The sequence below is a fragment of the Rhinoderma darwinii genome, chromosome 2 (genome assembly GCF_050947455.1).
Source record: "Rhinoderma darwinii isolate aRhiDar2 chromosome 2, aRhiDar2.hap1, whole genome shotgun sequence".
NCBI classification, from domain to species: Eukaryota; Metazoa; Chordata; class Amphibia; order Anura; family Rhinodermatidae; genus Rhinoderma; species Rhinoderma darwinii.
In genome coordinates this window covers 116,977,782-117,005,771 of record NC_134688.1, presented here as the reverse complement: position 1 = coordinate 117,005,771, position 27,990 = coordinate 116,977,782, and the positions used below count along the sequence as shown (strand labels likewise).

Genomic DNA, 27,990 nt, shown 5'->3' with positions numbered 1-27,990 from the left:
AGCCTAAGTTATGCTGTCGGCTAAACATTGCTGATTCAGTAGCCCCTCTGTGTGGCCAGTGGCATGTTGTAAAACACTTTTAGCATTAGGATTACCCTACCAACTTCAAGCTGTTAAGAATGGTATTATGAGCCCAATGTGGCACCCAGGCCACGCAGTGCATGTTTGCTCTTAGTACATGCAATTTCAAATCCTTTTAGAAAAATATTGATATATTGGAGTAGAAATAAATTGATATTTCTTGGCTGCTGATGTAGCTAAGCCCATTATAAGTGAACAGAAGGATCTTCAGTGATGTGCTCCAGGAAGAAACATCTTCTAGTCAAGCACAGCCATGAATATATATTGATATGTCAGAAAGGCAGCAGTGCAGCAAACTAGATAAAAGCAGAATAACTTTCATGTGTTCATTCCATCCTTGTATTGTCACTCCCAGCCCGTCAGCACAACTGAAGGCAGGCATGAATCATCCTGAGATTGCTTGACGGCAATTTGTGGTGTGTCAATATTGGGTTTTATAGTGGGGTGACTAGACACAGATTTAATACAAACAATATGTCAGCAGATAACTACCACTTAGGTCTGATACACCAGACTTGATGTTAATCTTTCCTATTCAGGATTCTCGAGTTATATCCTATTTTCTGGGGGAAAATAGAAAATGATGTGCAATTCCTGGACATCTTATACAACCTGTCATATTCTAAAAGAAATTGGTGCTTTAATCACAGATGAACCGTCAGTCAACCTGAGGTCAAGATCATGTGTTTTACAGAATTGCTGGGTATTTTCAGGGAAGCTATGGTACCCTGTACTATGTATAGAGAAATTTTGTTCCTGGCTCATTGCTGTACACTATTGATTGCCTTTTTAATTCTGTATAATTTTCCAGACCCACAACTGAACCTAAAAAACACAAAATTAGTAGTCCCCACTTACCAATAGCAATTGCCTAATATCCGTCTGGTATCTTAACAAACGTTATTTTTTATGACAAGTCCAATAATACTGCAGGGCCATTGCAGATCCAAGGTATTGCTCTGTTTATATACTATGAGTATTATATTAATGGAGCACAAGAAATACTGTTTTAGGACAGCCTGAGTGTAATAACAGCTGACCCTTCTCTTTAGGTCTGATCTAAAGCTTGTGTCCACATGAGTGGGATGTAACAGTTAAATGTGAGTGCCTGTATGTGCAAACTATGTACATAAAGAGCTCACTTTCTTTTTTCCTCACTGCATTTGTCATCTATCTCACAGGTTCTCGCACAGTGCTCATGTCATAGAAACCTACAATCTGCATAAATTATTACAGGCAGCCAAAAGCAGGGATTAAGTACTGTACATTAGAACTACAAAACAAGCATTGGCCTGAAATCCTGCTTGGCGAATCTAATGTAGTACACAATGCCCTGCTCCAATAATCCCAAATAGTATACCACTTCAAATCTTTCAAAATGTAATGATGTTGATATTTTTTGGGTGAATACATGGTCAATATTTCACTAAGACAAGCTGCACCAGAAGCTATGTGCCTAGCATCACTTACAGATTTTGAGCAGCCATGGATTTAGTACTTACATTTCACTCATGGAAAATATATGTTTGACTGCATATAAAACAGTATTGTAATCACTAAGCTCCTATTACGTGACATGTAACAACATATGGGAATATAAATTAGATTTAAACAACGGGGGAATATAGTAGGGGTCATACATACAACTATTACTCATGAACATAGGGACGTGACCTATAGCAGCCAATCAGATTCCAGCTGTTATTCTACAAGTGAAGGTTTCAAAATGAATCTGTGTATGACAGACATTAGGGTGCAAGGAGTGTGGGGGGACACTGCTGAATGAGGGGTCAGGTTCTGATGACTAATGTAAAGGAAAGGAGTGAGATCAGTGAATGTTTTAGGCCTGTCTTAAAAAAAAAAAAAAAAAAAAAAAAAAAGGTGTATTCAGGGCACGTTTAAAACTGTGAATGTTGGGAATGAATCTGATTGTCCGGGTAGCCCATTTCAGAGGACTGGTGCAGCACGAGAAAAATCTTGGGGACGGGAGTGGGAGGTTTGGATTATGGAGGACGTTATTCTAAGGTCGTTAGCAGAACGTAGAACCCAAGTAGGGTGGTGTACAGAGATGAGGGAGGAGATGTAAGGAGGTGCAGCACTGTGGAGAGCTTTGTGGGTGAGAGTAATACATTTTAATTTTCTTCTGAAGGGAATGGGTAACCAATGCAGTGACTGGCACACGGTAGAGGCGTTGGTGTAGCGGGTGGTCAGAAAGATGAGCCTGACAGATTGGAGAGGGGAGAGTTTAGAGAGGAAAATACCAATTAGTAATGAGCTATAATAGTCAAAACGAGAATGAATCACAGCGACAATGAGAGTTTTGGCTGTTTCCAGAGTAAGAAATGGGCGAATTCTGAGGATGTTTTTGTGGTAATGGTGACAGGAACGTGCAAGTGATTGAATATAAGGAGTAAAAGGAAAGATTTGCGCATCTGTTTGGTCGATGACAGCTGGGGACGCTTTATTGCAGTCTTTTCGTTACACTGAACTGTGCCATGTGTGCCTCTGGATGCAGCCACTACACTGGGCCACAGATAATCTACAGTTAACTGCACTTGGCACCAGCAATATGGCTCAGACAACCTCATCTGACAGCAGTATAGTCAGCGGCCACCTAGATTGCAAACCACAGCATGCCACCAGCTTGCCCGGTTTATTTTTCTTGGACTTGTACGATCATTATTTTTTTTATCAGTATATACATTGTAATAACATACGTTTATGCCATTGGAATGGCTGCTGCAGGGAAAAGAAGCCGCACAGAGTTTTTCCCTGCGATAATAGCGGACAGCTGGATCAGCTGCTTGCTGTGACAGCTTCAACTTGAGAGGGCTGTCCAGTTAGGATGACCTCTAATGCTTTTCAAAATGTTGCAAGATAGCACTATGCGTGCTCCCACAGCCCATCACATGGCAAAAATCACTATGAAGCCCCAGCCTTGAGGCTGGAATCACATATGCAGTTTCTAGAACTTCAAAAACACCACATAAAACGGCTGTAAGAAACGGCTTATAAAAAGGTTAAAATGCAAAAAAAAAAAGTGTGTGTGAAGGAGGCCTTAAAGCGAACCGGTCAGGTGATTTATACAGCCCTTTATGATAGCAACATATGATAGGAGGAGAATAGCTGAGCATGGTGATATATAGGTTTAAATGATTTATAGCAGGATTTCTGAGTAAATCCTGACAGGACTCCTAGGAGAGACAGTAGGAGTCCTGTACCCAATGATTGACAGCTCTCCCTAAATCAATGTGTGTACATATCAATCATTGTGTGTGGACGGGGTTAAGCAGGACTCTCATCGTCTCTCCTAGGAGTCCTGTCAGGATTTACTCTGCCTTTTTATTTATAAATCCTGCTATAAAATCATATAAACCTATATATTATAGGGCTCCGATTCTCTCCCTCTATCATATGCTGCTTTCAGATAGGGCTGCATAAGTCACCTGACAGGTTCTCTTTTAGGCCAGACTCTCAAGCTGCGGTTTCGGTGCATTTTATACTGCAATTATGCAAAAACTGCTGCATTTTGGCAATTTCACAGTTAGGGTATGTGCACACGAGAACTGGCTTTTATGTCTGAAAAGACAGACTGTTTTCAGGAGAAAACAACTGCGTCGTTTCAGACATAACAGCTCCCCCTCGCATTATGCGAGGCGTCTTGGACGGCCGATCATTTGAGCTGTTCTTCATTGAATTCAATGAAGAACGGCTCAAATTACGTTTGAAAGAAGTGTCCTGCACTTCTTTGACGAGGCAGTCATTTTACGCGTCGTCGTTTGACTGCTGTCAAACGACGACGTGTAAATGACAGGTCGTCGGCACACTACGTCGGCAAACCCATTCAAATGAATGGGCAGATGTTTGCCGACGTATTGTAGCCCTATTTTCAGGCGTAAATCGAGGCATAATACGCCTCGTTTACGCCTGAAAATAGGTCGTGTGAACCCAGCCTAATAGCAACAAGACCGCAGCGTGAGAACACCAGCCTAAGGAGTTTTTTGGGCTCTAGAGGCAAGTGTGAATAACACCTGTGCTGTAGCTTCATTCAATAAAATGGAAAGTACAGCTCTACATTGACAATGCTCCCCGAGTGTGTGACACTTCCATCTCCCTGCTGCTCCTTGCGGCAAAGCAGACCATCAAATATTGCAGATGGATCAAACTGGTACAAGAGCTTACATTTTCCATATGGCATATGAATGAGAGCTGGATTCAGGTTGGTAGCCATGGACAAGTACTGTATGCCACTTTTATTTGACACTACTTTTGATACATCTCTCTCAGAGTGTAAAACAAATTAACATATGGAAGCAATGGAAATTGCTGTTTTTATTGTTCCCGCAAGATGCATTTATTTTAAAAACCCATAAGAAATTTTACAATTCCATTTTATGGAGAAGTACCTATACCGAGACAAGTGACAATGTCAAAGTGTCCTACGTGACCAACATTGTCACTTACCAATCTGCATGGACTCCACAAGACCTCTGAAGGTGTCCTGCCGTTTCTGGCATTAAGACATTAGCAGCCAAGGCCAAGTCAACACCTTAAACTCTTTGTCATGTTATTCAAAACCATTCCTGAAAATTTTTTGCAGTTTGGCATGGTACATTAAATTGTTAAGAAAAATTATCATATTTTGCAAAACTAGTAAACCATTAAAGAACAAAATGTGGTATCACCGTAATCGTACGGATCCTCAGAATAAAGTTAACATGCCATTTTAACCACACAGTGAACACCGTAAAAACAAAACACAAACAAATATGGCGGAATTGCGTTTTTTTTTCTCCAATTCCACCCCACATTTTCTTTTATTTTTTTAAGATACTCAATACATTATATGGGACATTAAATGTCGCCACTAAAAAATACAACTTGCCCTGCAGAAAAAAAATAAAAAAAAGTTATGGCTCTTGGAATGCCAAGATGATAGAACGAAAACAAGAAAATTGGCTTTGTCTTTAAGGGGTTAATGTTATGGCTGATTGTTGTATGTGCAACATTTTTTAGAACAAGACGGCATAAAGCTTGGAGTTCGAGCCGGTGAACATCACGTTTTGGCCCTATGTCTAATGTATACGCCGTGTAAAGCTGTGACAGGTGCCTTAACAGTGGCATTCGTCACCATAGAGTTTAATGGTGTACGTTTAATGTATAAACCATGAAAAGTTAAATGTATGCAGGTGACGTATGCCATACAGTGGCATACGTCACCCATAGGCTACCATGTTAAGAAAACATATATATCGGTATAGTGCGGTATCAAGCAAGACGGAATACGTAGTCTACTACACCATTCCATCCTCCAGAATTTTTTTTTATACTGTACTGATGAATACCAGCCCGATGGACGCCAAAAGGATACACTTATTGTCTCCGTCGGACTAAAGGAGCCCTATGGACACGTTTAGCATGTACGTCGGACAAGCTCAATGTAGAGCAAAAACGTGATGTGCGCAAGCGGGAAGTAGTGATTTTAACAAACAAAATTGCTTTTCTGGCACAACTACAAGAAAAAATTGTCTTCAGGGTGAACGCCACTATTTGCTACAAAAACAATTTTCGCATGATTTGGAAAAAAGATGGCATTGCTTTTAAGTTACAATGAGTGCAACTGACTTGGCTAAAGTTTTCTGCCGCATTTCTATTCAGTTATGTAATGTTGAACTGCAAGTACAATCTAGCATGGCTGACTAGCTGCGATTTAGTCCTCGAGCTTCGTGTTTGGGAATAAAGCACATGCTGGCTACACTGGCGAGCGCAATGTTAGTCCTAGTCAGTGTTCCCCATTTTGTTTTATTGCTCATCTGGAATATTTCTTGCAAATAATGGAAACACAAAATAATTGTCCAGAGACATTTTTTAGATTATAAACACCACCATGTCTATGATTCTACCTCAGAAAGAGAAGATACATATTCATTTCTGTCCCCTAGTACAAACTGTGTGGTGCTGCCAACCAATCAGAGTCTGGCACTAATGTTGCCCGTCAAGTTTAGCAAACAGCAGCTATCATCTGATTGGTTGCCATGCAGCTCTAGTCTCCCCAGAGCGAGTATAAAAACATAATTCCCGCTGTTTTCAGTAATTTATGACGTCAACATGGAAGACACCACAATAGTGAGGACAACGGGGTAAGTGTAACCGTCGAGTCTCCAGCCCCCGTTATGTGACGTGGTGTTACCGCTAGTGTCAGGGAGGCCTCCTCACAAACCCCAGCGCCGTCTCCTCCCCCAATTGTACGGTCCCCTCCTCCGGGGTGTGCAGGCCGGGCCGGAGTGCTGACGTGTGATTGTTGTTACAGATGTTGCCGCTAAGGCCCAGATGTGGCCTCGGGAGAGGAGACCGTGTACTCACCGTGTAGTGGAGCTGAATGGTGTCTCCCCAAGCCACGGTGTCCATGCACGTCTCCGGCTTCACCTGTAGGAGAGAAGATATAAGAAGGGGGTGACACAAGGCAGCAGCAGAATCACTGAGAGCAACAGGAGAGGGAGACAGTTCAGGACGAGTACACAGCCGGGGCAGCATCAGTGTACGGAGGGGGAGAAGACCGGTGAGGAATATACAGGGGACAGAGGAGCTGCACTGAGAACAGGTGGGAGACAGCTGACGTGACCACCTATAGTGGGAAGACATGGGGCTAGATGAGCGAGTTCTGGCTCCGCGAACGGACATGCATAGCGATGTGTGAGAAGACATGAGACTGGCAGGGGCACAGCAGTGGGCGATGGATAGATGGCTACAATAACATGGCAGCTGGAGGTGCTGAGTTAGGTGACCAGGGAAAGTGCATTTGTGGATATGGTGCCCAGGTATAGCAGAGTCCAGGTGTATACGGGAGAAGGGGCATAACAGCTGCCACCTGTGATGAGACATTACACGTGGACCAGTGCCCCGCTGCACTCACCAGAGTCTCAATGACGAGTTCGGTGGTGTTGTCATTGTCGTCCTCCTCGCTGTCCGCCAGGATCAGTGCAGAGGAGGAGAAGAGAAGAAGCAGCAGAAGAGGAGTGCGGAACATGGTGAACACGGGATGGAGGGAAGGTGACAGCTGCCGGGAGAAAGAGCTAGAGGACCGGGCTCACTGGGAGCGTGGCAAAGAGAGAAGGAGGAGGAGCAGCATGCCCCGCCCCTCTGCCCACATGTCTCCGCCCAGGACACCTTCACAGTGCCTCCCACTGACTGCTCCACCTGCAGCCTGCACAGTGGTGTCCACCTCAGCACTAGTGATTGATAGCAGGAGCAATGCCATTATACTCCTCCAGCATCATACTCATGCCATGTGTTCTTCCCAGATGTTATGTAGACGGAATATGAGAGAAGAGGTTCTGAAGTTTATGTCATAAGATTACATTGCTGCGAGGCCAGGAGATGAGGTCTTGAATGAAGGGGCCACAGAGCTGAATAAATGGTCGGCTCCCCTTTCCTTAGGGATCTAGATCACTCTACAACACTGCGCTTCTTTAGAAGAGTGATTTCTATGGCACTGTGTCAGGCATGCACAATAAATCACATGTCGGAAAAAGCTCAATTTATGTAGGATTATAGCTCAAACTTGGTGGATTATTATGTTCCTTTGGAAATCCCCGGCCCCAAATGTAACTGGCGCCTTACAGAGCCTAGAGCACATACTATATATCAGTCCCGGCTTTACTTCATTTGTAGTTAAATGATACAATTCCGGCTGCCTGCAGCCAGAACTAGAAGAGTTTATGGATTTATACAGCCAAAAACAAAGAAACGACCATATATTTGTTATAGAGTTAAATTATGTTTTATTTTCATGGATTTATTATAGCTTCCAATCTGTATGCAATAAACTACCGCTAGCAGGCAGAAAGAAATATTTTATTTTTAAAATGTGATTTTCCCGTTTTCTGCGAATAAAGCTTAGGCCTCATTCACACAACCGTAGCCATGTGCACGGCCGTGATTTTCGAGTCGGCCGGCCACGGAGTGTCAGCCGCGAGCTGCCCGCAAATCACGGGCTGTGCACATGGCCGCGGCCATTATTTTCAATGAGCCCGGACCGCAGAACACGGCCGTAATAAGACTTGCCCGTTCTTTCTGCGGTCCGGGCTCCGGGGCCATGCACGGACCGTGAAAACCACCCCATAGGAATGATTGGGGCCGCAATTCTCCAGTGGATTTTCGGGGGAATTGCGGCCGCAAAAGCACGTTCTTGTGCATGGGGCCTTAAAGTGTATCTGTACCTTCATAAAGATTTTGACATGTCATAGTGAAATGTCAAAAGTTTTGATTGGTGGGGGTCCAAGCACTGAGACCCCCACCGATCACTAAAACGAATCGGCAGAAGCACTCCGGTGAGTGCTAGGCTGCTTCGATTCTGATTGGCTCTGCTTGGCTTTCCTTGGAAAGTCAACTGAGCGGTGTACGGGCTTAATAGAGAGTCTATCAGTCCTTAAATCGCTCACTTGGCTTTCCATGGAAAGCCGATCAGAAACGGAGTGGCTTATTGCTCAATTCAGCGCTTTTGCCACTTTATTTTAGCAATCAGAGGGGGTCTTAATGCTTGGATGTCCAACGATCAAAACTTCTGACATGTCACTATGACGTGTCAAAAGTTTTATGAAAGTACAGCTACATTTTAACCACTGTATGGGCCAGTTCGCACGTTGCGTAAATACTCTGGATTTTCTGCAACGGAATTCGTTACGGAAAATCCACAGCAAATACAGTAGCAGCAAAGTGGATGAGATAAAACAAATCTCATCCACGCGCTGCATAAATACAGAACAGAAAAACCGCTCAGAAATTGACCTGCAGTGCGGAATTTTATTCCGCAGCATGTCAATTGTATTTGCGTAAACGCTGCTTATTTCTTGCGGGTTCTCCCCATTGAATTCAATGGGGAGGGAATACATGCAACAAATATCAGTTGTTTTTGCGGCGGATTTGCAGTGATTCCACCGCAAAAAACGCAACTCAGAAAAAAAAAATAAATCTCATACTTACCCAGAAGTCTGTGTTCCTCCCTCCAGCGCAGCCTCCTGGGATGACGTTTCATCCCATGTGACCGCTGCAGCCAATCACAGGCTGTAGCAGCAGTCACATGGGATGAAACGTCATCCCAGGATGCCGGCCTGGATGACGTCAGAGGGCCGGTCTCCTGGGATGAGGCTTCATCCCATGTGACCGCCACTGCAGCCAATCACAGGCTGCAGCGGTCTCCTGGGATGAAACGTCATCCCAGGAGGCAGTCTGCTAGCAGGCCGGCTGAATGCTGTAGTTTCCGCAGCGGACAATTCGGGCGGAAAACTGTACCACAGTTTGGTGCGGTTTTTCAAACGGAATTCCTCGCGGCGCACAGGGCGCATACGGTGCGTGTATCTACACAGCGTATCTGTACCGTGTGAACACAGCCTAAGAATGGAGTTAGGCTGGGTTCACACAAAGCTTTTTGCAGGGAGAAAATCTGCCTCAAAATTGGAATTTTAAAGCAGATTTTGCTCTGCCTGCACGCCACAGAGCGCTATTGATTCAGTCGGAAAAACGGAAACCTGCCGGAACGGTGACAAACGGAAACCATTAGCAGTGTTTCCGTCACCATTGATATCAATGATGATACAAACGGAAGCTGTGGTTTCCGTTTGACTTTCTGTTGCGCGGTTCCACAACGGAAACCTCAGACGGAACCCCTGAACGGAAAGTGAACGGCGATGAGAACAGGCCCTTAGGCTTCGTTCACATCTGCGCTGATCAGACTTCAGTGCGGATTCATGTAGTGTCATAACTTTCACTTGTATGTTTTCAACAAACCAAAGGCATAAAATCCAAGACACAGGTACATCATAGCTTTCAGACAAGGTAAGGCTTCGTTCACATCTGCATCAGGTCTCCATTCCGACGTTCCGTCGGAGCTTTCCGTCGGAACGGAGCCCTGACAGACACAAACGGAAACCATAGGTTTCCATTTCCATCACTATGGAATGGTGATGGATTTGATGCCAATGGTTTCCGTTTGTCTCCGTTGTGCAAGGGTTCCGTCGTTTTGACAGAATCAATAGCGTAGTTGACTAAGCTATAGATCCCGTCAAAATGACGGAACCCTTGCACAACGGAGACAAACGGAAAGCATTGGCACCGGATCCGTCATTATTGAAATCAATGGTGATGGAAACGGAAACCTATGGTTTCCGTTTGTGTCTGTCAGGGCTCCGTTCCGATGGAACGTCAAAACGGAGCCCTAGCGCAGATGTGAACAAAGCATTAGGCTTTGTTCCCAGCTGCGTCAGAGCTTTTTGTTTTTCTGGTGCAAATAGAGCCTCCAACTCAGATGTGAACATAGCCTTACATAAATCAGTCAGGTAAATCAAGTCTCAGGTTCAAACAAGGTTATAGACATCTAACACCTATTTGCTTCCATTATTAGCTCTGGATATTTCCTTATTTGCAGAGCTGTGAGTTGAACCTGTAGTGGTGATAGCAATTGACAAAGCTGGCAAATAAATGTGAAATATAAGAATACCGCCTTGCTGAGCTATAGCTATATATATATATATATATATATATATATATATATATATATGGCTGGCTGGCTGGCACTATTGCATTATTAATTCTAGGGCTCGTACTACTATGGACCAGTGCTAGTCTATGGACACTGTTGTAAGATGATGAAATAATAAATGGTCAAACTCAGGATTGTTGCTGCTCCTAGTTTATTTAAAAAATACAGATTTATTTCCAGAATGAGTATTTTTGTTGTGTCTATAACAAGCCTTTTAGATTGATATTTCTAAAACATCAATGGAATATTTATTCACTTGTTTTCTTCCTGAAAAAGTCATATAATGGTACAATAAGAACACAAACAAGTAAAAGCAGAAAGTGAGAAAAAAAGAAGGCAAGGTTTTCAAAAACAGTCACAGACAGTGGCGGGTGAGAGGAAGCCCAGCCAAAATACAAAAGAAAATGAGAGGGAGAAAAGTGAGAACGCAACAGAGGTTACATAGAAAGTGCAGGAGAGCACTGAAAAGAAATATGAAAGCACTTGGGGTATGTGCACATGTAGTGTTTTCAGGCGTATTTCGGGGAGTTTACGCCTCGAAAAATTCCAGAAAAAAACTAAATAAGAAAGCCTATACATATATCTGCCCATTGATTCCAATGGGAAATACGGTGTTCTGTTCTGACGGGTCGTTTTATTACGCCTCGTTTTAAAACAACGGTGCTTAAAAAGAAGCCCACGAAAAAGAAGTGCATGTCACTTCTTAAGCCGTTTTTGGAGCCGTTTTTCATTGACTCAATAGAAAAACAGCTCCAAAAACGGCCGTAAAAAAACGCTGCAAAAAACACAAGTTGCTTAAAAAAACGGCTGAAAATCGGGCTTTTTTGTTAAGCGTGTGAACATAGCCTAAGGCCGTGTTCAGTCCGGCATATACGGTCCGTATGTCGGCAGTATTTCCCGGACTGAGCACACTGCAGGGAGCTGGGCTCTTATCGTCATCATTATCTATGACGCTAGGAGTCGCTGCGGGAAAACTGTCCCGAACTGAAAAACATGTTTTCAGTACGGAACAGTAGTTCCGCGGAGAGGCAGGGACTGAACACGCTCATGTGAATCAGGCCTAAGGGGGGATTCACACGAGCGTGTATTCGGTCCGTGCGGTTTTCATGCGCCACGCACAGACCAATACAAGTCTATGGGGCAGTACAGACAGTCCGTGCTTTTTGCGCAGCGTTTGTCAGCTGCGCAAAAAGCGCGACAGGTTCAATATCTCCGCGTATTTCGCGCATCACGCACCCATTGAAGTCAATGGGTGCGTGAAAACCACGCAGGTCGCACGGAAGCACTTCCGTGCGAACCGACTGAAACAGCGCACCAGCTGTCAAAAGGATGAATTTAACCAGAAAAGCACCACGTGCTTTTCTGTTTCCAAACATCCAAATGGAGTGTCTTTGAGATGAGCGAACCCGGACAATCGAACCGAACTTCACCGGGTTCGGCCGAACCCGGCAAAAAAATTTCCGGTACGCGACGTCCGGAGATAGTCACTGTCCAGGGTGCTGAAAGAGTTAAACTGTTTCAGCACCATGGACAGTGACTACCGATCTCAATAAACATGAACCTGTAAAAAAAAAACGAAGTTCTGACTTACCGATAACTCCCGGCTTCTTCCTCCAGTCTGACCTCCTGGGATGACAATTCAGTCCAAGTGACAGCTCCAGCCAATCACAGGCCAAGCACAGGCTGCAGCGGTCACATGGACTGCCGCGTCATCCAGGGAGGTGGGGCCCGATGTCAAGAGAGGCGCGTCACCAAGGACGCGTCACCAAGGACGCGTCACCAAGGCAACGGCCGGGAAGTTCTCGGTAAGTACGAACTTTTTCTTGTTTTTTAAAAGGTTGCTGTATATTGTGTTCGGCATTCACTGTCGAGGGTGCTGAAAGAGTTACTGCCGATCAGTTAGCTCTTTCAGCACCTTGGACAGTGACGGGCGTCGACTAGCCTCATCTCTATGATGGCGGCTGCGCGAAAATCACGCAGCCGCGCATCATACACGGATGACACACACAGCTGTCAAATGGTTTTTGCGCGCGCAAAACGCTGCGTTGTTTGCGCGCGCAAAAACGCAACGTCCGTCTGTATCTGCCCTAAGGGTATGTTTACATGCACAAGTGAAAACGTCTGAAAATGAAGCTGAAAACGTTTTTTTAGCCAATTTTTTGAGTCATTTTTGGAGCTGTTTTTCCATTGACACAATGAAAAACATCTCCAAAAACGACTAAAGAAGTGACATGCTCCTTCCTTTTATGCGCCATTTTTTTAAAACGGCGTAAAAAACCACCCCATCTGTACTAAATGACGTTTTTCCCATTGAATTCAATGGCCAGATATTTGTGGGCGTTTAGCTACCGATTTTTCAGGTGTATTTCATGGTGTTTACGCCCCGAAATACGCCTGAAAACACAGCGTGTAAACATACCCTAAAAATACACCTCATGTAAACAGCACAGCGTATTTCCTTATGAAATCAATGGGAAACTGCAGTCTTATTTCACGTGTATTTTGGAGCGTTATGCGAGGCTTTAACGCTCCAAATTAAGCATGAAAATAAGTTATGTGTACATTCTCTTAGCGTAGACTCTCTTAGGCTTTGTTCACATCTGCATTGGGACCCGTTCTGACATTCCGTCTGAGCTTTCCGTCAGAACGGGACCCTGAACAGACACAAACTGACACAGACGGAAACACAGTAGTTTTGCCAGAAGCAATAGCGTTGTGGACTACGCTATTGCGTCCGGCAAAATGACTTGTCCGGTGCACAACAGAGACAAACGGAAACCATGGGCACCGGATCCGTCACCATTGAAATCAATGGTGATGGAAACGAAACCTCTGGTTTCCGTCTGTGTCAGTTTGTGTCTGTTTAGGGTCCCGATCTGACGGAAAGCTCAGAACGTCAGAACAGGACCCCAACGCAGATGTGAACAAAGCCTTAGAAGTAAGAAGGCTCCACAACACGCATGGAAAAAATATAGAGCCTAGATGGTAAGATACTAGAGATAAGAGGAGGAGACACACAAATGATTTGTTATGGATTTCACAATGTTAATAAATGTAAAGGCATTACATAGGGATTGCTATAGATTTGACACAAGTCGAACATAATAAGGATATGGAAAAGCAAATACAAATACAGTATTGTGATGAGGCAGCTCACTATCTTGCTTCTGCAGGTTCACTTGGATGCTTGAAGAGCATATGTCATATATTCATTCTGCCCTGCCTGATCCCCCTGCCCTCCAGCCGCTGATGACGCTATTCTCCCTATGCACAATAAAAGAGCATGAGAATATATATATATATATCAATGGAATAAAGGACTGCATCGCGTCCAGCGCGCCGCAACGAAAAAGTGTAACTTTTAAACTACAGCAATTTACTTAATAAGTGACAAACTGCTGAAATCAGCGTGTCTGTCACTTTTTTATGCTGTACTCAAACAGGTCAGCATAAATATATGACAGACATGCTTTAAGTATACTACATACAGGGCCGGCCTTAGGATAGATGGCGCTCCATGCAAAATTATCTTTCGGCGCCCCACCCCCATCATAAAGAAAATGTTGTTATGCCCCCCCCCCATGGTATAATGCCCTATATAGTACCCCCATACACAGTATAATGCCCCTTTAGTGCCCCCATACAGTATAATATTTAATAAAATATATTTTAACCCCTTCAAGGACACAGTATTTTGTCCTCTAATTGTGCCCACACAGTATTTAGCCCCCTTAGTGCCACACACAGTATATTGCCCCCTGTAGTGCGCCCACACAGTAGAATGTCCGCTTAGTGGCCTAAACACCGTATAATGCCCCCCTCCCCTGGCTGCAACACACAGCCCCCCTTGTAGATAGTGACCCCCTGCAGATTGTGCCATACAGCCTCCTTGTAGACAGTGCCATACAGTCCCCACCTCCCCCTTGTAGACCGTGCCACAGAGCCCCTTGTAGGTATTTCCACACAGCCTCCTTGTAAGGTAGTACCACACAGACCCCTTGTAGGTAGTGCCACACCCCCTGTAGATAGTGCCACACAGCCCCCTTGTAGGTGTCACATTGGGTGCGTGGACCCACTGGGCCGTACCGCCTTAAAGGTACGGCAGCTGGCCAACAGGACACAGGTCAAAGTCTATAGTACCAATAGGTGTACCTGTGGCAACTTCGGACAGCAGCAAGACAGGCTCGGATGAGACTTTGGCAGCAGGCGGACACCAGGCTTGGTGTAATAGGACAGGCGAAGTACTTAGCGTAGCACGACTCCAACTCTATACGACACTTGGTTCTGGATAGCGCGGGATACAGGTAGCAGGAACGGGAACACTGGGAACTAGGAAACACTAAGGGACCATTTGCAGAGACAAACATAGGTAAACGACGACAACGCTCAGGCAATGCAGGAAGGGGCAGAGCCCTTATAGTCCAGGGGGATTATGGGCTAATTTGGCATCAAAATCAGGCACCCTAGGGGACACGGTTGTGTGAAGCGGAAGTGAGCGCTGGCGTTTCCTGAGGAGGAGTTGCGGGCCAGCGCTCACTGATCCATGGCTGCGGCCGTCAGGAGGTGAGTGAACCTGACAGCCCGCGGCCATGGGCATTACAGTATCCTCCCTCTTACGCCCCCTCCTCTTGGGGCCAGAGCGAGAGAGAAACTTCTTCAGGAGGGTAGGAGCATTGAGGTTCTCCTCTGGTTCCCAGGACCTCTCTTCAGTACCAAACCCCCTCCAATCCACTAAATAAAAGGTTCTTCCACCCACTCTCTTAGTGTCCAGGATCTCCTTAACCCCAAATGTATCTGATGAACCGCTGGGAGCCACTGCAGGACTAGGAATCTTGGAATAGCGGTTCAGGACCACAGGCTTCAGAAGGGAGACATGGAAAGAGTTGGGGATCTTGAGGGTAGGAGGCAGCCGAAGGTTGTAGGAGACAGGGTTGATCTGTTGCAAGATCTCGAAGGGTTCGAGGAACCTGGGAGCAAACTTGTATGATGGCACCCCCAGCCGGATATTTCTGGAGGACAGACAGACCTTGGTACCTGGAGAAAACTGGGGAGGTTCTCTTCTCCTTTTGTCTGCCTTACGTTTCATGTGGTCCACCACCAGCAGAATAGAGGATCGGGTCTGCTGCCAGATCTACAGGAAGTCCCTAAAAGCAGAATCATCTGTGGGCACTACGGACATAACGGACACCGGGAGAGGAATTCGAGCGTGTTGGACGTAGACATAGTTACATAGTACAGTTGAAAAAAGACACATGTCCACAAAGTTCAACCAAGGGATGGGAAAAGGGAAGGTAAAAATTTCTACACATACAGTGAAGGAAATAAGTATTTGATCCCTTGCTGATTTTGTAAGTTTGCCCACTGTCAAAGACATGAACAGTCTAGAATTTTTAGGCTAGGTTAATTTTACCAGTGAGAGATAGATTATATAAAAAAAAAAAAAAAGAAAATCACATAGTCAAAATTATATATATTTATTTGCATTGTGCACAGAGAAATAAGTATTTGATCCCTTTGGCAAACAAGACTTAATACTTGGTGGCAAAACCCTTGTTGGCAAGCACCGTTTTTTGTAGTTGATGATGAGGTTTGCACACATGTTAGATGGAATTTTGGCCCACTCCTCTTTGCAGATCATCTGTAAATCATTAAGATTTCGAGGCTGTCACTTATATATAATTTTGACTATGTGATTTTTTGTTTTTTTAAAAATATAATCTATCTCTCACTGGTAAAATTAACCTAGCCTAAAAATTCTAGACTGTTCATGTCTTTGACAGTGGGCAAACTTACAAAATCAGCAAGGGATCAAATACTTATTTCCTTCACTGTAGGAGCTAATATATTTTTGTTCTAGGAATATTATCGAAGCCTTTTTTAAGGTCTCCTGCGGTAGACTATTCCATAGATTCACAGTAAAGAAGGCTTGTCGCCTCTGCAGGTTGGACCTTTTTTTTCTCCAGACAGAGGGAGTGCCTCGTTGTTTTTTGAGGGGGTTTTACATGGAACAGGATTTCACCATATTTTTTGATATGTACCATTAATATATTTATATAAATTAATCATGTCCCCTTTATCAAAGGCTAAATAGGTTTAATTCTTCCTCATAACTTAAATTCTCCATGCCCCTTATTAGCTTTGTTGCTCTTCTTTGTATTTTTTCCAACTCCAGGGCATCCTTTCTATGAATTTGAGCCAAGAACTGAACTGCATATTCCAGATGAGGCCTCACTAATGCTTTGTAAAGTGGTGATATTACCACTTTAATGTCCCGCGAGTCCATGCCTCTTAATACACGACAATATCTTGCTGGCCTTTGAAGCAGCTGATTGACATTGCATGCTGTTATTTCGTTTATGATTTACAAGTACACCCAGATCCTGCTCAACAAGTGACTCCCCCAATGTAGCTCCCCCTAGGACATGTGATGCATGCAGGTTGTTGGTACCCAGATGCATAACTTTACATTTATCTACATTAAACTTCATTTGCCAACTGGATGCCCAAACACTTACTTTGCTTAAATGCGCTTGCAATTCACGAACATCTTCCATAGACTAAACTATATTACATAGCTTGGTGTCATCTGCAAAAATAGAAATAGTGCTATTAATCCCATTATCTATATCATTAATAAATAAGTTTAATAATAGTGGTCCCAGCATTGAACCCTGGGGTACACCACTTATAACCATGGATCATTCAGAGTAGGAATCATTGACCACAACAATCTGGATACAGTCCTTGAGCCAATTCTCAATCCAATTACAAACTATACTATCTAAACCAGGGGTCCCAAGCACGCGGCCCGCGGGCCGCATGCGGCCCCTGGGGCTGTCATCTGCGGCCCGTGGGACACAGAGCCGCTAGTATCGGCTCTGCTCCGAGACTCTGGAATTCCCTGACATCGCTGCCCATATATGGAAAGTGTGTCAGGGTCTTGCCCAGAGCGGAGCAGAGCGCTGGTGTCGGCTCTGCTCCTGGACTCTGTGGAATTCCCTGACATCGCTGTCCACATATGAACAGCGATGTCTGGGGCTTCCCCAGAGCCGGAGTCCCGAGCAGAGCGCTGGTGTCGGCTCTGCTCCGGGACTCTGTGGAATTCCCTGACATCGCTGTCCACATATGAACAGCGATGTCTGGGGCTTCCCCAGAGCCGGAGTCCCGGGCAGAGCGCTAGTACAGGCTCTGCTCCGGGACTCTGTGGAATTCCCTGACATCGCTGCCCATATATGGACAGTGTGTCAGGGTCTTCCCCAGAGCGGAGTCCCGGGCAGAGCGCTATTATCGGCTCTGCTCCGGGACTCTGGGGAAGCCTCTGACATCGCTGTCCATACATTGACAATGATGTCAGGGGCTTCCCCAGAGCAGGAGTCCCAGTGATGTCAGGAGCACAGCTGGAGTCCCAGGAAGAGCCTACTAGCGCTCTGCCTGGGACTCCAGCTCTGGGGTTGCCCCTGACATCTCTGTCCATATATGGACAGTGATGTCAGGAGCAGAGCTGGAATCCCAGGCAGAGTGCCAGAAGCGGCTCTGCTCCGGGACTCCAGCTCTGGGCAAGCCCCTGACATCACTGGGGCAGCCTCTACAGAGGGCACTGGGGCAGCCTCTACAGAGGGCACTGGGGCAGCCTCTACAGAGGGCACTGGGGCAGCCTCTACAGAGGGCACTGGGGCAGCCTCTACAAGTGGGTGTGTGGCAGTATCTGAAGAGGACACTGGCATTATCTAGGGGTGTGTTGCATTATCTACAGAGGGCACTGTGGCCTTATCTACAGAGGGCACTGTGGCCTTATCTACAGAGGGCACTGTGGCCTTATCTACAGATTACTGTGGCCTTATCTACAGAGAGCACTGTGGCCTTATCTAGGGGTGTGTTGCATTATCCACAGAGGGCACTGCGGCAGCATCCACAGAGGGCACTGCGGCAGCATCCACAGAGGGCACTGCGGCAGCATCCACAGAGGGCACTGCGGCAGCATCCACAGAGGGCACTGCGGCACTATCTAAAAAGGGGCTGCCCAATCTTGACGTGTGCTAACTGAGCCGCCGGACTGCATTTAGCGACACTTAAACGGGAAAGCTGGATTGTTGAAATAAGCACGTGGAGAAATATCTCAAATTTTAAACCTAGCGCTATTATTATAGTAATGTAGTGTTATAGTAGTTCAAATAACTAATTGATTAACAATAATTTTGTATTGTATCAAATTTGAAAGTAATGCGGCCCGTCAACTTCCCATTTTTTCTATATGCGGCCCACTTACCCGGCCGAGTTTGAGACCCCTGATCTAAACCTATAGTCCTTAATTTACCCATTAGACGTCTATGAGGGACAGTGTCAAATGCCTTTGCAAAGTCCAAAAACACTATATCCACAGCAGCCCCTCTGTCTAGGCTTCTGCTCACCTCTTCATAAAAACATATCAGGTTAGTTTGACAACTTCTGTCCTTAGTAAAACCGTGCTGGCTGTCACTTATACTATTTTTTTTGTCACATAATCCTGTATATAGTCCCTCAATAGCTCCTCAAACATTTTCCCCACGATGGATGTTAAGCTTACTGGTCTATAATTACCCGGGGAAGACCTAGTGCCCTTTTTGAAAATAGGCACCACATTTGCCCTGCGCCAGTCCCTTGGCACTATACCAGTCACTAGAGAATCTCTGAATATTATGAAGAGGGGGACTGAAATAACTGAACTAAGCTCCTTAAGAAATCTGGTCCCGGGGCCTTGTGCACATTTATTTAATTTAATTTAGCTTGCACCAGATCTACATTCAACCAATTCAGTGTATCAACTGATATATTAACAGCACTGGCACCGGCTACATCAGCTGCTCTTTCTTCAGTTGTATATACAGAGCTAAAGAACCCATTTAGTAACGGACTTCTCTTGATCCCCTGTGACCAACTTCCCATTACCACTATCTAAGGGTCCTACATGTTCAGACATTGGCTTTTTTGCATTTATATATTTGAAGATTTTTCTGGGATTTGTTTTACTATCCTTGGCCACCTGCCTTTCATTTTGTATTTTTGCTAATATTATTACATTTTTACAGATTTTATTATGCTCTTTATGATTTAAAAAGGCTACAGATGTACCCTCAGATTTGTATTTTTCAAATGCCCATTTTTTGTCATGTATTGCCCTTTTTACAGAAGGTGTAAGCCATGTGGGGTTTAATTGTAGTCATTTATACTTGTTACCTATACGAATAAATTTTGCACTATAATTACTCAAAGTAGATTTGAAAATCTCCCAGTTATCATTTGTCCCATTATTTGACATTAGTTCTTCCCAGTCTATATCCTGAATTGCAGCCCTCATCCTGGGGAAATTGGCCTTCTTAAAAAAAGTGTTTTTGACCTTCCAGCCGGTGCTTGTTTTTTACAGTATAGGTAAAATGTAACTATATTGTGATCACTGTTACCAAGGTTTTCACGAACATTGACATTCCCAACAATCTCTGCATTATTAGAAATGACCAGATCCAACAGAGCTTCACCTCTAGTCGGGTCTTCCACAAACTGGCCCATAAAATTTTCCTGCAACAGGTTGAGGAAATGTCCCCCCTTTGCAGTTGAAGCCGAACCATGACGCCAATTAAAATCCTGGTAATTAAAATCTCCCATTATCACTACAGTACAAGCCTGTGCAGCCAGCTCCATCTGTCTGTATAGCTGACCTTCCATCTCCTCAGTTATATTGGGGGGTCTATAGATTACACCAAAAGTAATTTTTTTCAGTGTTTATCTCCCTTTCTAGTTCCACCCACAAGGTTTCAACCTCCTCACAATCTTCACCCTCTAATGTCTCTTTCACACTCACCTTCATATCACTTCTCACATACAGACATACACCACTGCCTTTCCTATTTGTCCTGTCTTTCCGAAACAGCATAAAACCCTGTAGATTTACAGCCCAGTCGTGTGAAGAGTCTAGCCATGTTTCAGCAACACCAACTATATCTATATTTTCTTCCAGTATCAAGGCCTCCAGCTCCCCCATTTTGTTTGCTAGACTTCTGCCATTTGTTAACATACACTTTAACTTTCCTTTCAGTTTTTAATTATCAGAAATGTGATTATTTGACATTTGGGCATTTGTATATCCTGTTGTATAGTCCTCTCCCCACAGTCTGTTTCTCCCCCCCATCAATATAGTCTGACCCCTCTCTAACCGGACTACCCCATTATTTTCTACATTGACCTCCCTCCTCAGCCCTAGTTTAAATATTCCACCACCCCAGCTAGAATTCTCTCCCCCAGCACAGCGGACCCCCTTCCATTTAGGTGCAAATCATCTGCAGAATACAGTTTGTACCCCAATGAAAAGTCAGCCCAGTGCTCTAGGAATGCAAAGCCTTCTCCTCTACACCAAGACTTTAGCCATGCATTTAACTCCCTGAGCTCCCGCTGTCTTTCCTATGATGCGCATGGCACAGGCAGTATTCCTGAGAATACAAACTTGGAGGTCCTTCCTGTAGCGCCCATGGCCGCGGGACGTCGGGTTCACTCACCTCCCGACGCCCGCAGCCATGGATCTGTGAGCGCTGGCCTCCGTCTCCCTCCTAGGAGATGCCAGCGCTCACTTCCGCTCCGTCCGGCCGGGTCCCGTAGGGTGCGCGCGCACGCTCGCGCCCTCTCTTAAAGGGCCAGCGCGCGCACATGAAAACAATGTTCATTAACCCACATGATTTCCTGCCCTATAAAAATGCCCCAGCCCTTCTGATCCTTGCCTGAGCGTTGTTAGTCTTTCCCTGTCTGTCTCGCAAATGGTCCCTTAGTGTCTCCCGTTCCAGCTGTTACCCGTGCCCTGTTACCGTTCCTGTATTCCGCATTGTTCCTGTGCCTACCCGTGTTCAAGTGCCATCTGCCACGTCAAGTGTCATCTGCCACGTCAAGTGCCATCTGCTCATCGGATACTGCCCGCCATGTCTGGCGCCACTTTCCGCACCTGCCTCCATCCGTGCTGAAGCCACAGTCACCGTCCGGACTATTTCAGGTACCTAAGTATTACTGTTTGCTATCTTGCTTTCACATAGACTGTGACCTGGTCAGCTGCCTCCCCGCTACGGCGGAGCGGCCTAGTGGGTCCACAAACCCAGTGTCCATGACAGTACGCTCAGGCCATGGAACCCGCTGGCCAGCCCAAGACCCCAGTACAGAAGATTCAGACAGATGCATGACCTACGCACTCGTCAGGATCAACTCCTTGAGGCGGTGAATTCTATTCTGGTCCGCCTGGATCTACTCGCCTTTCCACCCCCTGGTTCTTCCTCCAGAAGCTGTTGCCGTGCCACTGCCTGTTGCTCCCCCTGTTTATTCCGGATCCTCAGTTCCTCTGCCTCTTCCTCCTCGCTATGACGGTGACCCCAGAGCATGCAGAAGATTTCTCAATCAATGCACGGTGCATTTTAGGCTACGGCCTCATCTCTTCCCCTCCGAGGAGGCTAAAGTAGCGTTCATTATCTCCCTCCTCGCTGGCAAGGCCCTCGCATGGGTAAACCCAATCTTGGAGCAACAAGGACCTGTATCCGCGGACCTAGCCTTGTTCCTGCAGTCCTTTCGTGCCGTGTTCGAGGAGCCGGGTCGAACATCCTCTGCCGCAGCCACTCTGTTGACCCTCAAGCAAGAAGGCTCCACAGTAGGGGAGTATTCGATCTCCTTCCGTACCCTAGCAGCCGAGCTGGCATGGAACAATGAAGCACTGGTGGCGACCTTCTGGCAGGGACTGTCCTCTCACATCAAGGACGAACTGGCAGCCCGCGACCTTCCTTCTACCTTGGATGCCCTCATCCTGTTAGCCACCCGGGTTGATATGAGAATCCGGGAGCGCTCTCAAGAGGTTCGTCAGGAGAGCCGGGCCCACAGACCAGCACCCCCTGCCCAGAGACCACAATTGTCCACCCCTAGTGCGCTACCTGAGGAACCCATGCAGGTAGACAGAGTCCGGTTATCTGAACAGGAGAAGCAGCGCAGATGCTCCTCTGGACTTTACATATATTGCGGCCTCAAGGGTCATTTTGTGTGTCAATGCCCACAGAAACCGGGAAACTCCAGTACCTAGGGTTGGTTGGAGAGGCAACTCTAGGTGGAACGTCTCCAAACGTTAAAACCTCTTCCAAATTATCGATACCTGTGGCCATCGTCACCGGACAGGCATCACATCCTTCCTCCGCCTATCTTGACTCTGGAGCGGCTGCTAATTTTATCCACCAAGATCTAGTGGATCGGTTTCAACTACCCACAGTCCGTCTGGAGAGACCCCTGGCTGTTGTCTCTGTGAATGGTCTACCGCTGCCTGATCCAATCATGCTCATCACTGAGCCGGTGACATTACGGGTCGTGGCTCTTCACTCAGAACAGATCTCCTTCCTGGTACTACCCAAGGCTACCAATCCTATCCTGCTGGGTCTGCCATGGCTCCGTCTACACGCCCTGTCACTCGACTGGAGTTCTGGAGAAGTTCTTCAATGGGGTTCCAGATGCCATTGCCTGTCACAAGTCCGTCCTGTTGTGCCCCCTCTGCCGCAGTCACTCTCCAATCTACCTTCTCAGTATGCCAGTTTTGCGGATGTCTTCTGCAAACGAGAGGCTGAGACGTTGCCTCCACATCGGAATTATGACTGTCCCATTGAACTGGTTCCCAATGCTTCTCTTCCCCGTGGACGAGTATATCCTCTCTCCTTGCCAGAGGCTTTATCAATGTCAGCCTATATCAATGAGAACTTGGAGAGGGGTTTTATTCGAAAATCTTCCTCCCCGGCCGGGGCAGGATTCTTCTTCGTTAAAAAGAAAGATGGATCTCTCCGACCCTGCATTGATTACCGTGGTCTCAATCAGATCACGGTCAAGAACAAGTACCCGTTGCCACTCATTTCCGAGCTGTTTGATCGCATACGAGGAGCCAAATTTTTTTCCAAGCTAGATCTGCGAGGGGCCTATAATCTAATCCGGATTCGCCGGGGTGACGAATGGAAGACGGCATTTAACACCCGCGATGGGCACTACGAATACCGAGTGATGCCCTTCGGACTGTGTAACGCTCCCGCAGTATTTCAGGAGTTCGTTAATGATATCTTCCGAGATCTCCTCTATACATGTGTTGTAGTTTATCTCGATGATATTCTAATCTTCTCCCGAGATCTGATGACTCATCGGAGGCACGTTCGTCAAGTTCTTCTGCGACTAAGAGAGAATCGCTTGTATGCCAAGTTAGAGAAATGCACCTTTGAAAAGAGGTCTCTGCCCTTCCTGGCCTATGTCATCTCGGATCAAGGCCTTAAGATGGACCCTGAGAAGTTAAAGTCTGTCCTGGAATGGCCACGTCCTCAAGGCCTAAGGGCCATACAGCGGTTCCTTGGTTTCGCCAATTTCTACCGGCAGTTTATTCCGAACTTTTCTTCTCTGACGGCCCCCATCTCTACCCTTACCAAGAAGGGTGTGAATGCCAAGGTGTGGACTACGGAGGCAGAGTCCGCATTCATTAGCCTCAAGAAAGCCTTCACTTCAGCTTCGATCCTCCATCACCCTGACATATCTCGGCAGTTCTCACTGGAAGTGGACGCTTCCTCTGTTGGTGCAGGTGCACTTCTGTTCCAGAGGAGCTCCAAAGGAAAGGCAGTAGTGTGTGGCTACTACTCAAGACTGTTTTCCTCTGCTGAGCGCAATTATTCCATTGGAGATCGGGAGCTACTGGCTATCAAATTGGCCCTGGAGGAGTGGAGACATCTTCTGGAGGGCGCAGCTCACCCCATTCTGATCTTCACCGACCACAAGAATCTCCCGTACCTTCAGTCCGCTCAAAGACTGAATCCTCGTCAAGCCAGGTGGTCACTGTTCTTCACCCGTTTCCAATTTCTGCTCCATTACCGTCCCGCTGATAAGAACGTGAGGGCCGATGCCCTGTCCAGATCATTCGAAACGGAAGACACGGTGGAGTCCCTTCAGACGATCATAGACCCATCCTGCTTTGTCACCGCCAATCCTCTGCAGCTTAGAAATATCCCTCCAGGGAGAACTTTTGTTCGGTTGGCAGACAGAAAAAGAATTCTCTGCTGGGGGACACAGTTCTAAACTAGCTGGGCACGCCGGTGTCCGTAAGACCCAAGACCTGATCGTTCGTCACTTCTGATGGCCCACCCTACCTAAGGATGTTCTGGACTTTGTCTCTGCTTGCACGGTGTGTGCCTCTAACAAGGTGGCTCACAGCAAGCCTGCCGGCCTGCTTCAACCCCTGCCTGTACCCAGTGCCCCCTGGCAGCACATCACTATGGACTTCGTCACTGACCTTCCTCTCTCGGCAGGATGCAACACCATCTGGGTGGTGGTGGACCGGTTCTCTAAGATGGCACATTTTATCCCGCTGACCGGCCTACCCTCTGCTCCTCGACTGCCAAGCTTCTTCATTCAGCACATCTTCCGCTTGCATGGCTTGCCTCTTCACATTGTGTCCGACCGGGGGGTTCAGTTTACCTCCAAGTTCTGGAGAGCCCTCTGTAAACTCCTGGATGTGAGTTTGGACTTTTCCTCTGCCTATCACCCCCAGTCCAATGGGCAAGTTGAGAGGATCAACCAGATCATGGAAAATTATCTCCGCCACTTCATCTCTTCACAGCACGATAACTGGGTACAGCTTCTACCATGGGCGGAGTTTTCTTATAATAACCACACAAGTGAGTCCACCACCTCCACTCCGTTTCACATCGTGTACAGTCAACATCCCAGAGTTCCTCTTCCAATGTCGACGTCATCTCAGGTACCCGCTGCTGACTCTGCATATGGGGACTTCCTGCAAATCTGGCAACAGACCCGGTCCTCTATTTTGCAGGCGGTAGATCGCATGAAGCGTAAGGCAGATACCAAAAGAAGAGAGCCGCCTCAGTATCTTCCTGGGACTAAAGTCTGGCTGTCCTCTCGAAACATTCGCTTGAGGGTGCCTTCATACAAGTTTGCTCCCAGGTTCCTTGGTCCCTTCGAGATCCTGCAACAAATTAACCCTGTTTCCTATAAGCTGCGGCTGCCCCCTACCCTCAGAATCCCTAACTCCTTCCATGTGTCCCTCCTGAAACCAGTGGTCCTGAACCGCTACAGCAAGACCTCTAGTTCCACAGTTGCTTCCAGCGGTACTTCTGATGTATTCGAGGTAAAGGAGATCCTGGACCGCAAGAGGGTTGGAGGAAGGACTTTCTATCTGGTGGACTGGAGAGGGTTTGGTCCTGAGGAGAGGTCCTGGGAGCCAGAAGAGAACCTCAGCGCCCCTACTCTTATTAAAAAGTTCCTCTCTCACTCTGGTCCCAAGAAGAGGGGACGTAAGAGGGGGGATACTGTAGCGCCCATGGCCGCGGGACGTCGGGTTCACTCACCTCCCGACGCCCGCAGCCATGGATCTGTGAGCGCTGACCTCCGTCTCCCTCCTAGGAGATGCCAGCGCTCACTTCCGCTCCGTCCGGCCGGGTCCCGTAGGGTGCGCGCGCACGCTCGCGCCCGCTCTTAAAGGGCCAGCGCGCGCACATGAAAACAATGTTCATTAACCCACATGATTTCCTGCCCTATAAGAATGCCCCAGCCCTTCTGATCCTTGCCTGAGCGTTGTTAGTCTTTCCCTGTCTGTCTCGCAAATGGTCCCTTAGTGTCTCCCGTTCCAGCTGTTACCCGTGCCCTGTTACCGTTCCTGTATTCCGCATTGTTCCTGTGCCTACCCGTGTTCAAGTGCCATCTGCCACGTCAGTGCCATCTGCTCATCGGATACTGCCCGCCACGTCTGGCGCCACTTTCCGCACCTGCCTCCATCCGTGCTGAAGCCACAGTCACCGTCCGGACTATTTCAGGTACCTAAGCATTACGGTTTGCTATCTTGCTTTCACATAGACTGTGACCTGGTCAGCTGCCTCCCCGCTACGGCGGAGCGGCCTAGTGGGTCCACAAACCCAGTGTCCGTGACACTTCCCTTCAGCTTGTAGCCTAGTTCTTTAAAATTATTCTTAAGGCTCCTCCACCTACCATTTATTCTGTCGTTGGTACCTACATGGACCACAACAGCTGGATCATCACCAGCCCCTCCCAGTAATTTATCCACCTGTTCCACCACATGCCGAACCCTGGCACCAGGGAGACCGTGAAACCATTCGGTTGTGGCGGTCTTGGCGCCAAATTATTCTATCTGTCTTCCTGATAATAGAATCCCCTACAACTACCAATTGTCTTGCCTTGCCTGCATTTCCATCCCGCCGACTACTAGCTGGGCTGTTCTCCCGGCTGTTACGGAGAACAGTACCCACTAGGGCTGCCATTTCTGAGACCGACACCCAACTTGGCAATTTTTATTGGAATATCAGAAACAGGATTTGCCTTCCTTTTCTTTGACCCCTTTCTACTGCCCCTAACTACATTAACCCAACTACGTGCCTTATCCTGCTCACATGTCTTCACCCTCCAGTTCTACCCCACTAACTGCGTGCTCCGTAAGCAGCATGATCCGCTCAAGATTGTCTATCGCCCTCAGTGTGGCATTTTGCTTTTCCAGATCTCTAATGCGAGCTTCCAGGCAAACAACATGCTCACATCTGCCACAGAAGTATTCACTGTGGAACTCCAGCTCCAGTCGTGCATACATATGGCAAACTGTGCACTGAAGAAAACCTCCAATCTTGCTATCCATTATCCCATTTACAAAAAAACTGTGAATAATTGTTAAAGTAAAAGAAAAGAAGAGTACTTATAGGGGCTTTAACTTTTTAACTCCGGTTTTGTAACTTCACTTCATATACAAACCACTTGTTTAGCAAGCCAAAACAGGGCAGGCTGAAAGCGATGAAGAACAGTGTATTTCTTATGGACTTGCTTGTATGATTATTGTACGAGAACTCGGCCCAAGGAAGAAGCTGCACCCAGTCTTCATGCTTCTTGGAGATGAAGTGTCGTAGGTGGTTCTCCATAATTTGATTGATCCTCTCGACTTGACCATTGTTCTGAGGATGGTAGGCTGAGGAAAAGCCAAACTTTACATTGAGGAGTTCAGAACTTTGAGGTGAACTGAACCCCTCGATCAGACACGATATGCGGAGGCAAGCCGTGCAAACGAAAGATGTGTTGGATGAAGAAGGCGGCCAGTCAAGAAGCAGAAGGTAGACCGGTCAGCGGAACGAAGGGAATCATCTTCGAAAATCGGTCCACCACCACCCAGACAATACTGCATCCCGCAGAGGGAGGCCGGTCCGTAACAAGGTCCATTGCTATATGCTGCCAGGGTGCATCAGGCACAGGCAGCTGCTGGAGCAGGCCAGCAGGTTTGGAGTGAGCAACCTTGTTAGCTGCACACACCAAGCAGGATGAAACTAAGTCCATGATGTCTTTGGGCAGCG

At 46.7% G+C, this 27,990-nt stretch overlaps 1 protein-coding gene across 1 annotated transcript in view; it reads right to left on the bottom strand.

Annotated features, from left to right (window-relative positions):
* The window catches only part of FKBP11 (FKBP prolyl isomerase 11), an 83,142-nt gene extending 75,934 nt beyond the window's left edge, over positions 1-7,208 (bottom strand). The window contains exons 1-2 of the mRNA XM_075850213.1: positions 6,995-7,208; positions 6,445-6,507 (exon numbers count right to left, since the gene is read on the bottom strand). Of these exons, the coding sequence (XP_075706328.1) occupies positions 6,445-6,507; positions 6,995-7,108 (177 nt within the window). The 5' untranslated portion in view covers positions 7,109-7,208. The remainder of the gene's footprint in view (positions 1-6,444; positions 6,508-6,994) is intronic.
* Positions 7,209-27,990: the final 20,782 nt, after the last annotated feature.